This window comes from Cynocephalus volans, chromosome 1, assembly GCF_027409185.1.
Source record: "Cynocephalus volans isolate mCynVol1 chromosome 1, mCynVol1.pri, whole genome shotgun sequence".
Lineage (NCBI taxonomy): Eukaryota > Metazoa > Chordata > Mammalia > Dermoptera > Cynocephalidae > Cynocephalus > Cynocephalus volans.
Genome location: NC_084460.1, coordinates 82786539 through 82799162, shown reverse-complemented (window position 1 = coordinate 82799162; position 12624 = coordinate 82786539). Strand labels below are relative to the sequence as shown.

Sequence of the window (12624 nt, the reverse complement as noted above, 5' to 3'; positions counted from 1 at the left end):
TCTTCCTCAGCAAATAGCTCCCTTTATAAAGAAAATCCAAAAAAAGATTATAAATCTTCTAAATAATATTCATGAAATGAAATGAATAAAATAAAAAATAAGCTAAAATATAAACATACGGGAAAAATGAAAAACAGCCTATCATATGCCTTCTGCATACAGAGAACAATACAAAACAAAAATTTCTGCCCTTATAAAACTTGTGTTCTTCTGGAACATAATAATTTTGTCAATAAATGTAAATGCAATAATCTCTTACATTAAAGACTCCCAAATTTTTAAAACCAACGAAACAAAACCCCAAAATTTGTGGTATATATTAGATATACATTTAAAACAAAAGATTCAGAAAAGGACAAAGACCCCTTTCCCCCTCACCCCAACTGTTCCACAACATCTTAGAATGTAAAATAATAATAATAAATAAATAAATAAATAAATACATTTTTAAAAAAAGAAATAGGCAAAGACATATCAGCTAAATAAAAACAAAAAGAAAGGGGGATTGAGATATTAATTACAGATAAGGTTAAAGAGAAATTAACTGAACAAAAATATCTTGGAATGCCAGACCAATACATCTCTTAGTATCCTCAGAACCATCTAAGGAGGTATCTTTGTTTGTGGCAAGCCCTCAATAAGATATACTGACAGATAAAGAGGAGAGAAGAAAAATAGAAGCCAATAAAAGGAAAAAGTGATAAAAAGATGTTTTTCTGTTGGAGAATGAATTTGTAATAGTACAAATATCACACATGGCCGGATTTTTTACAATAAAGATCTGACACCAAGTGCAACGTGGGTTCCATCCCTGCTTTCACTAACTAGCTTTGCAATTTTAAGCAAGACATTTAATCAGTTTGGGCTTCAGTTTAATCACTTGTAAAATGGGGTAGTGAGATGCAATGACCTTGTAGGCAAAATATATCTTTAATACTATGATTTCACTGTTATTACAATATGTAGGACATTAATGTTTCAAAAATATATAGAATAATGACTAAAACATAAAATATTTTTGTAAGAAATTATTCTTGACTGCACCTTTCATTCTTCAGAGTTACAACCTCTTCCTTTGTCTGATTCAGAAGAACTTTGGTTATCTCTAGTTCATTTTCTGCAAGGTTTATTCTTCTTTTTATTTCTTCTTCTTGCCTTTCTTTTGCAGTCAGCTCTTCTTGTAAAGTTTTATATATTTGTTGACAAGTCATTAAAGAGTCTTCTTTTTCTTTAAGCAGTCGAGTGTGCCTAAAAAGGAATAGAAAAACTTCTCAACAAGCATTACATATTGTATTTTTATACTGATCAAAGATTTATGAAAAGCTCATTTAAAATTACAGATTATAATCGTAATTTTAAAAAATGTAAAGACGTTTAGAAAATAGTTTTGTGATGTTGAATTTTCCCATCTAGGCAAAAGCAAAAGAAATGAACAATTGCAAGACATTATAAGTTCAAATTAGGTATTATATGTGTAAACAATAAGAAAATACAAAAAGCTAAGTACATTTTAAACAAAATGTTATTTAAAATATGGTTTCAAATTCAATTATTCAAAACATTAATTTAAAAATTTGCAGTGTGTACCGTGACTCAGAAATAATGGATTCAAATTTCAGTTTTCTAAATTCTCTTCGACAGTCATCAGCTTCATTAGATTTATTCCTAAAATAATACAAAAGAGTTTCAAATATACTATTTCAAAATAGCTAAAGTATACATGTTTTTCTATATCACTATTTTATTCATCTGTAGAAAGAATTTAACATCTTCATATTATTATTTCTTTAATAAGTGAACATTCAGTCTACTTCTGTAATGGTGAAGTAAGCTCCTATCAGACTGATTTTCTCTTAAATAAAAAAGTATAAACTGTAGACCAGAGCAAAAACAAAACAAAAACCTATGTGAAGTCATTGGAAAGCGACTAAAAAAAGGGAGATTCTGGAGGAAAGTTGATGCTTAGAATGAGGTGACAGCATGGGGTCAGGTTTTTAAAAATGATTTTAAGCTTGAAGACAGGCCCCAGTCTGCACCATGTAAAGGAACTAAAACTAGTAGAAAACTTTTGGTCTTTCTGGCCTGAAGAATGAGAGCATAGTGTTTGGGGCAACCATAGCTGCTGGAAAGTGAAGGAGGAACCCTGAATAGGAGAGAGCCAGGGACAGGGAGTCCCAAACACTGCATATAAATTCTGCCCACATGTCTGGCTGAACCCTGAACTACATGTGAACACAACAGATTCCAAGATGCCTAATTAAAGATAAAAGAAATGAACTGAAATTGAGCTGCTGCCATAGCAGCAAAAACACAGCACAAACTGCTGAGACACAGTTTGCAGTTTGAGGCCAATGAAGTTAATTACCTGCTTACACCACCACCATCAACAACATTAACATTTTTTGGAGGAATATAACAGATTCCAGAATCTCAATAATATAACATTCACAATGTCTAGAATTGAATAAAAACTATTCAACATATAAAGAAACAAAAATGTGACACATTCTCAAGAGAAAGACAGTTAACAGGGACTCTGAGATGACTCAGATATTGAAATTAGCAGACTAAGATTTTTGAAGGAGCAATTATAACTCTGCTCAAAGACATAAAGGAAAATCTGTTCTAACTAATAAAAAGATGAGTAACCCCAGCAGAGAAGTAAAAACCATTAAAAAGAACCAAATGGAAATTCTGAAACTGAAATAAACATTTGCCTCAATCTTAGGAGACTGGGTTTTATAACAATACTCAAAAGGTTAACAGATTAAGAAAGATTAACATTCCAATTTAGAATTTATTTAGGCTTCTCATTAATAAGTTATTATCTAAATGAATCTCAAAATAGCTTAAAAACTGCATAAGTATAAATATATATGTTAGATTATTGATGGGTCTCCCCTACTTGCAGAATGACTTTTATTTCTAATAAATAATAATGTAAAAATCATTGCGAACATACACAAGATTCATTTATTTTTAAATCTTTTTTTATGGTAAAATATAACAAATTGTAAGATATAGAAAGTTTCATAAAACAAATATATAATGAATCACTATAAGGAGAGCACTCTGGTGACTATTTATCCAGGTCAAAATATAAAACCTTACCTGCTATTCTAGAAGCCTTCACATCCCTGGTCACAATCATAGCCAACTCCCTCCTCCCTAAAAGTAACCATTCTCACAATTTTATGGTAATCATTTTGATTTTCTTTGGAGTTTTATTATCTAAGTTTCATCCCTGAATACTATATTTTAATTTTGCTTTTATTTTAATGTTTTTTTACCCGCCCCCCTTTGTGTAAAATGGCTCTATTAAGATATTGTGTTGACATATGATAAACTGCACATCTTTAAGGTATACAATTTGATCATATATATGACCATGAAACTATAACCACAATCAAGTAGCACAAGAGCACACTCAGAGCCCAGATCTTGGTCTCTAACACCATTCCCAATTAAAAGGAACCAGGACTACTCAGAGAAATGGCTGATTCCAAGGCTGGGGCAGAGTAGGTATATTTGAAACATTGTTATGCCAGAGAGAAAGGGAGTATCTATAATAGAGGATGAGATCATGTTTCAAATGTGAGAAGAGCCAGTTTGAAGGAGCTCCCACTCACTAAGCCTATAAGTGAGTATCAAATAATTAAGTACAGTAATAAATTATAAACTGAAAAACAGGAATTTGTGGGTGTGTGCCATGAATGAATGAATGAGTGGAAGAAGGGAGTCTCTTGCTTACAGGAGAATGATGAGGGTTGAGTAATAAATGCAGAAGATAGTCTGAAGGTGAAAAATAATGATTTAGCAACCAGCGTAGTAAAGATTGGATCAGGCATAAATCCATTAATGGATGCTATGTCTAGGTATAAATTTTGGTGAGGAGCATTTAAAGTGTCTCTTATAGACCTCTTACTAATTCGAAGGGAACAATATCTCCCAGTAATAATACAGTAGAAAAACTGAGCAACATCTTGACCAGGTGATCAAAATTAACATCACCAGTGAGGAGGAGATGGCCATAGTGTGTCTCCAGATGTGATGCCCTGAGATCTGAACACCACCTCTTTACTCCAATCAAGAGGAAACTTCAGATCAATACAAAATGGGGAAATTTTTATTTTAAAAAGAGTGAAGGGTTCTGCATTCTTTAAAAACGTCAGTGTCATAAAAAGACAAAGACGGACTGTGGAAATATTTAACTCAAGTTGGTTAAAGACACATCCAAGTAGACTGATGTCCTGTACTAGAGGAGAAAATGCTATAAAGGATATCACTAGGTCAACTGGCAAAACTGAAATATGGATGGCAGATTAAAGTATCATACATAAATAGATGACACTTATTACTTGACTGCTGTTATATAAAATATCACTGTCCTGAGGAAAGGCAGACTGAACTATCTAGAGGCAAAGGGCCATGCAGTATATGTATATTTATATTTGTACATATGGAGGAAGAGGGAGAAAGCAAATGGGTTACAATGTTAACAGTAGGTGAATCTGGGTAATGACTATTTGGGTGCTCTTTGAACTATTATTATTTTTACAAATTTTTGTAAATTTGAAGTTATTTCCAAATAAAACATTAGAAAAGAAGGAATAAGGAAAAGGTTAACACACCATTAGAAAAGTGGGCAAAGGCTATGCTCAGGTTAGACACAAATGACAGAATACAAGAAGCCAAAAATTCAGGGGTACAATATTTTATCAATTTTTTAGAAGTCCAATGAGCTATCCATTGTGCCACGGAGCCACCTGTTTTATCAATTTTTTAAAAGTTATAATACCCAGTATTGGCTAGGCAATAGAGGAATGGTTATTAACAAACACTGATGAGATTATAAATCAGTAAAGTCTCATTGGAGGACAATGAGTCATTAGGCATTAAAAGCCTTAAAAATATTCAAGTTTGATTCTAGCAAAAATTACCCCAAGCAAATAATTGTATGTGAGTAGAAAATTTATATGAATTTTCAAAGTACCTTACTTATAAAAGTGAAAAATTTGGATATTCTAAAAACAAAGGATTAGTAAATAAGTTATGATTCATCCATAGATTGGAATACTATGTAGCCACTTAATAATTATCTATAAATTTATCACGTAATGACAAAAAAAAAAAAAAAAAAAAAGACCAGGATATAACATCAAGTGAAACAAGTTTGCAAAACAGTACATAAAGTATGTTCCCAATTATGTTAAAAAATACGAATTACTTAGAAAAATAGACTAGAAGGATATATGAAAATACAACTATGACTTTTTTTGTACATTCCTGTATATTCCAAGTTTTAAACATTTGCTTTGAAACCAAACAAAAATGTTACTTTAAAAAATGCCTTGAGATTCAGCAGCTCCACCACAACTTTCACTTTATCTTTAGACTCTTACACACACTTTTCCAAATTTAGAGGCAGGGAGAATAGAAACCCTTTACATGGTTATTTTATTAAATATATAGATAATAAATTTTGACTGCAATTTTTTTTCTTTTCTTTTAAAGAAAGCCCGCTCCCTAGGGAGCATACCTTACCAAGAACTCCCCTACCATGGCCCTCTCTCACCCCTGGTGCCAGTTAAACCTCCCTTTCTATGGTCTATCCTTCGCTACCCAATTTTTATCTTCATCTTCATTAGGATTCAGGGAATTGGAAGGAATAGAAAGAATGCCCAACATCTCTTTAAGCACTGCATTCCTTCTTTTACTCTCAGCAAATAGTGTTAATCCTTTCTCTTCAACTGCTATGAATAAGCCTTCAGAAAAGCCCCTGCTGCTCCTGCCAATCAAAGCAAAGGAAATAAGATGAAATAATTGGATATTTCCCCCCAATTTGAAAGGCGATGGCCCATACTCTTTCACTCTTTTAGATGAAATGGCCATTCCTAAACTGCCTCCTTAATATTTCCATTTTGCTGTCTAAAACACAGCTCAATTCTAAGAGTTGATTCCCCCACTTCCCATATCTATTTTTTTCACAGATTTCCCCACTTCAATAAATGGAACCAACACAATAATGATACTAATAGGTAACAACTTATACTCATGTATCTCATGTGCTCCTCAGAGCAGCCCTTATTTTCATTTTACAGTTGAAAGAACAGAGACCAAAGAGATAACTTGCCCAAGGTGTCATAACTGCAAGTAATACTGCTGGGATTTGAACCCCAGCAGTGTGGATCTGAAGTTGGCGCTCTGAGTCAGTATATTCTACTACCTCTCAATTGTCTACCATGATGCTGAAAAGCCTCAATCCCCATTCTTTATTCTATCCTTTTATTTCCAGTCTTCTTCCTCCTCAGAAACATTTACTCCTCCAGTAAATCCTGCCAGATTGACCTCTGGCATAGACAGTATTTCTCTCCATCTCCACATTACAGCCTTAGGCTAAACCACAGCCACTTCTCACTTGATGAATGAATGCACAGCCTCCCAGCAGTCTCCCTGTTTCTCTTTTACTCCCACTCCAGTCCATTCGCCAAGTAACAGCCACAGAGACCTGTTAAAATACAGATCAGATCACTCTCTTGCCCAAAATCTTCCCATAGCTTCCACTGATCTCCAAATAAATCTAAACTCCTCACAAACTCTTTTAGACACACCGGTAGATTTACTTTTTTTAGTTCAAAATATTTTCACATTGACTTGTACATATTTGTGGGATGCAGCATATTGTTCCAATACATACGCATAGTGCACAATGATTCACTTAGGGTAGATAGCATAGTTTTATACCCATTAGTCCACCATCTTTTCCTCCCCACTCTCCAAACCCCATGGATTAATTTCTTATTGCTCCTGTGACAAAAAAACCATACATTTAGCGTAAAGCAATGCAAATGTATTATTTCACAGTTCTGGAGGTCAGAAGTCCTAAAATCAAGGTGTCACCAGGACTGTTTTCCTTCTGGAGGATCCAGGAGAGAATCTATTTCCTTGCCTTTTCTAGCTTCTAGAGACCACCTGCAATTCTTGGTTTGTGGCCCCCTTCTCCATCTTCAAATCACATTAATGCAACCCCTGCTTTCATCCTCACATTTACTTTCGTGACTTTGACCCTTTTGCTTCCCTCTTATAAGGGCCCCTCTGATTACATTGGGCCTGCTACATAATCCAGGATAAACTTCCCATCCTGAAATCCTTAATCAAATCTGCAAAGTCCCTTTTGCCATGTAAGGGAACATACTCACAGATTCTAAGGACTAGGACATGAAAATCTTTGGGGAGTCATTTTCTGTCTACCACAACTGACCTTCTTCATGTTTCCTGAACTTGTAAAACTCATTTCCAAGAATTTAGGGCCTTGTCCTTAATCTCCCTGCTTCCAGATATTAGCATGGCTAGCTCTTTTCTGTTAGTCAGATCTTAACTCAGAGGTCATAAACTCAGGGATGCCATTTTGATCACTCTATCAAAAGTATACCACCTCTCTCCATCATTCACAATCTATTATGCCTATTTTATATTTTTGCAGCACCTTGTATTACCTGAAGTTACCTAAGTAGCTCTATGGGGGCTTGCCAGTCTTGATACTCCATCTAGTGCCTGTACATAAGTCCTGGCACATAATCACCTCTCAATAAACATTTTGTATTGTATTGAATGAATGAATATAATACAACTAGTCTGTTTAAGCCAAGATCAAGTGAAAAGTGGATCTACACATTAACACTGGAATGCCACCAGACCACTTTCTGCTTACTAAGCAAAATATTCTCATGAGTGAACAAAGAAGAGAAAAATCAGAACACTGATATCTATAACTCAGTTAGGGAACGTTCCAAGAACAGACTAGTCAACTGTGTCTGTGTCCAATGTTGCTGAGAGGTCAAGTAAGAGCATTACAAATTAATAATTTGTGGTCATAAGCTTATTATTGCTCAAATTATTAGTTAAATGAGGAGGTGGCTGCTAATGAAATTAAAGTGTAAGTATGTTACAAAGGTCCCTAAATTAGACAATGTATTTTGTATAAAAACTTCAGACATATTCATTAGTAATTGATAAATTACAAATAATTTAAGTGAATTTTGTTCTTTTCATTACATACATGAAAATAAATACACTCACACTATAAACTATTTAAGCAATATATAAATATATAGAGTGAAATAAGAATCTTCAAATTCCCCACATTCTCATCCCCAGAGGTAACTGTTGTAATTCTGCCAATCATTTATTTCATGCATTTAAACCCATATACATTTTTTATATGAATGGGATCATTTTTCTATTTTTAATCTTCCAAATTCCTAGCAGCTTCCTTTTCATAACAGCCTGTTTTTCTTTCATGGTTACAATCCTGGACATACTTAGGAGGATATTAATCTCACTTATTTTAATGTCTTCTATTTTCTACTTAACAATTCCCTAGGGTGTTAAAGTTTTTCTGTGTGAAAAAGTATAGCCACTTTTCTGGGTGGTTCAAGGAAAGATTTTTTCACACAACTGGTAATTTTTGGTTGTGTGTTCATCCTCAGCCTTAAGATTCTGTTTGCTTGCCTGCTTTGCTGTTTATTTTGCCTTAGGTTGTTTCGAAGGTCATGGTGAAGGGACAGGGTGTGCTACCTAGTGGAGGCACTGGAGGTATGTCTTGAGCTGTGAGGACCCCAGGCTCTCCAGCTCCAGTCCCCATACTCATTGCTTTAGTCTGAGTATAGATCCCTCAGCAAATACTTCTTTACACAGAGCCTGTTAATTGGAGGAAGTTTGGTGAGGGGCCAGTGGCTTAAATGTTCCATGTGATTCCTCCAAGTGGGCTTCATGGAACCACCTGCATCAAAATCATGCATTAAAAATGTGATTACTTACTTCCAGTCAATATAGCAGAATAGATGGTCCTCAGCATCACTCTCTCTCACAAATCAACCAATTTACAACTATAAAAAAAAAAAAAAAAAAAAAAAAAAGACAGCCAAGCTGGGGCTGCTAGAGCTCAGGGGAAAGGGAGGAGAGATCTACGGAGTACATGAAGGTGGGAGAAGCTATGATGAGAGAAAGAACGAACTGCTCTGACCGTTTCGAATCCTGGCTGCTTCCAGTCTGGAGCTGTTGAGCAAACAGAGCAGAAGCCGGCAAAAGCCACAGCTGTGCCCTTTGGATGGAGTTGCTTGGAGGCAGCAGGGGAGAAGAGGGCTTTGGTGACCCCCAGGGTAGCAAGACCACTAATAGAGTTCCCCACTAATAGGACCCACACAGGAGCAAGGAGTCACAACAACTGATAAAAAGGAGCCACTCAGAGGCTGAGTCATCACAAGGGACCTGAGAGCATGGCCCGTCCAAAGGGAAGTGTTTGGAGCACAGGCAGTGGGAGAGACAGGTCCACCAGGGGAACACTGGGGCACAGCAAAGACAGTTGATCTGTCTCCCAATCAGCACAGGACCACTCAGAGGATACTGGTCAGGAATATAGAATTGCATGAGGTAAAGTTTGATGAAAAGACTCAGGCCCAGACCAGAGTCTCGACACAACCCAGGTGCACTGGATCTCACTAGACACAGAAGTATCTATAAAGTCAACCATTAAAACCTGAGCTGCACAAAAAGCCTTCCCCAGGGAATCAGCAGCAAAGCAGCAATTTAGCTCAACCACAGAGCTCAAGTACCAGTCCCCACAGGAAGTTCCCGTATTTTAGAAGTAAGCAAAGGACAACAAATTAATTCCAGCACAGAGTTTAAGTGGTGGGAACAGCAAATAATCCAACACAGAACTGAACAAAAAAACAAAATACCCACAACCAGAGACAAAGTTTGATATCAACTAGTAAAAGTCTCATTTCACCAAAGAACACCTATAATACCTAGAAGGACCAGAATTCCCCTGGGCTACCAAGCCAGAAAGGCGGAAGGGCCAGGCGCCTCAGCCATGCCCCTGACACCCACAACCAGTCCCAAGGGTGAGAGCCTCAGGCCTTGGTCACACCTCCCCTGATACATGAACACCGAGCTGCGACAGGAAGTGTCCTAGGCTCTCCTGAGCCAGGGCAGCCCAGCCAGGCACTCCTGACATGTGCAACTAGCCCAGCAATGACCACCAAGCCACAGCAAGAAGGGCCCTGGGTTCCCAAGCTGAGGTGGTTGGGGGTGGGGTCTTTTGCCACATTCCCCTGACATCTGCACCCAGCCCAACAATGACCAAGCCACCACTAGAAATCCCCTGTTCTCCCCTGTGGGAATGAGGGGGTGCCACAGGCCTCAATCCCACTCCTCCTCCTTCCTCTTTCTCCCATCCCATTTCCTTCTCCTTTCCCCCTCCCTCTCCCTTCCAACTGCTCTGCAATGACATCATAGAATATAAAAAAATAATATTAATTTTTAAAAAATGTGATTACTTGAAGCCACCCCATGCCCAAATGTAAAATCAGAGTATCTGTGGAAATGAAGCCCAGAAATCTGACCCTGGGGCTGGGTCTGTGGGGGAGGTCATACTGTAATGTACAGTTTAAACAAGCTCCCCAGGATTCTTACACAGATTGGAGTTTGAGAACCACTGTTCTGATGATTTACCAGGTCTCACTCCCTTCTCTTTGTTGTAACTGACTTTGAAAAAAGTCCTGCCTATTGCATGCCTATCACGAGCACACAACTGGTTTGCCTGTTTTTTTCCCCAATAGAGTTGACTGATTTTACTATCTAGGAATTCCTAAAAATTTCTCACCAACTATGGCAGTCTTTCTTGTTAGCCTTATTTATCTGTCTCTATCCTGAGATATGTGTGTGTGTATGCATATATTTTATATGTGTATATATATGTAAAAGGAATAAAATTGCATTTCATAGCCTTCATATTTTTCATTATTTCAGGAAAGTCTTCTCTTAATTAATCTAGATATTATGACACTTATAAATAACATTTATAGAAAATTTCATCATCAACTTTTCAGAACATCATTAATGCTCTACCTCTTTAGCAAACACCACTGGTTACCTTCCGGAATTTCACTACAGCTTTCTTTTTTTTTTAATTTTATTTTGTCGATATACATTGTGGCTGATTATTGTTGCCCCTCACCAAAACCTCCCTCCCTCCTCCCTCCCCCCCTCCCCACCACCAATGTCCCCTCTGTTTGCTTGTTGTATCAACTTCAAGTAACTGTGGTTGTTATACCTCCTTCCCCCCCAACCCGGTTTTTATTTCTGTGTGTGTGTGTGTGTGTGAATTTATATATTAATTTTTAGCTCCCACCAATAAGTGAGAACATGTGGTATTTCTTTTTCTGTGCCTGACTCGTTTCAATTAATATAATTCTCTCAAGGTCCATCCATGTTGTTGCAAATGGCAGTATTTCATTCGTTTTTATAGCTGAGTAGTATTCCATTGTGTAGATGTACCACATTTTCCGTATCCACTCATCCGATGATGGACATTTGGGCTAGTTCCAACTCTTGGCTATTGTAAAGAGTGCTACAATGAACAGTGGGGAACAGGTATACCTTCGACTTGATGATTTCCATTCCTCTGGGAATATTCCCAGCAGTGGGATAGCTGGGTCATATGGTAGATCTATCTGCAACTGTTTGAGGAACCTCCATACCATTTTCCATAGAGGCTGCACCATTTTGCAGTCCCACCAACAATGTATGAGAGTTCCTTTTTCTCCACAACCTCGCCAGCATTTATCGTTAGAGTCTTTTGGATTTTAGCCATCCTTACTGGGGTTAGATGGTATCTCAGTGTGGTTTTGATTTGCATTTCCCGGATGCTGAGTGATGTTGAGCATTTTTTCATATGTCTGTTGGCCATTTGTATATCTTCCTTAGAGAAATGCCTATTTAGCTCTTTTGCCCATTTTTTAATTGGGTTGCTTGTTTTCTTCTTGTAAAGTTGTTTGAGTTCCTTATATATTCTGGATATTAATCCCTTGTCAGATGTATATTTTGCAAATATTTTCTCCCACTCTGTTGGTTGTCTTTTAACTCTGTTAATTGTTTCTTTTGCTGTGCAGAAGTTTTTTAGTTTGATATAATCCCATTTGTTTATTTTTCCTTTGGTTGCCCGTGCTTTTGGGGTCATATTCATGAAGTCTGTGTCCTGTCCTTTTTCCTGAAGTGTTTCTCCTATGATTTCTTTAAGAGGTTTTATTGTTTCAGGGTGTATATTTAAATCCTTAATCCATTTTGAGTTGATTTTAGTATATGGTGAGAGGTATGGGTCTAGCTTCATTCTCCAGCATATGGATATCCAGTTATCCCAGCTCCATTTGCTGAAGAGGCAGTCCCTTCCCCAGTGAATAGGCTTGGTGCCTTTGTCAAAGATCAGATGGCAGTAAGTGTGTGGGTTGATTTCTGGATTCTCTATTCTATTCCATTGATCAGTGTGTCTGTTTTTATGCCAGTACCATACTGTTTTGGTTATTATAGCTTTGTAGTATAGCTTAAAGTCGGGTAGTGTTATGCCTCCAGCTTTATTTTTTTTGTTCAGCATTGCTTTGGCTACGTGTGGTCTTTTATTATTCCATATAAATATCTCGATAGTTCTTTCCATTTCTGAGAAAAATGTCTTTGGAATTTTGATGGGGATTGCATTGAATTTGTATATCACTTTGGGTATTTTGGACATTTTCACTATGTTGATTCTTCCAATCCAAGAGCATGGGATATCTTTCCATCTTCTTG

General features: G+C 36.8%; 1 protein-coding gene across 1 annotated transcript in view; it reads right to left on the bottom strand.

Annotated features, from left to right (window-relative positions):
- LEKR1 (leucine, glutamate and lysine rich 1) overlaps positions 1-12624 on the bottom strand; it is a 190207-nt gene that overhangs the window by 54013 nt on the left and 123570 nt on the right. The window contains exons 6-7 of the mRNA XM_063096049.1: positions 1588-1665; positions 1045-1248 (exon numbers count right to left, since the gene is read on the bottom strand). Of these exons, the coding sequence (XP_062952119.1) occupies positions 1045-1248; positions 1588-1665 (282 nt within the window). The remainder of the gene's footprint in view (positions 1-1044; positions 1249-1587; positions 1666-12624) is intronic.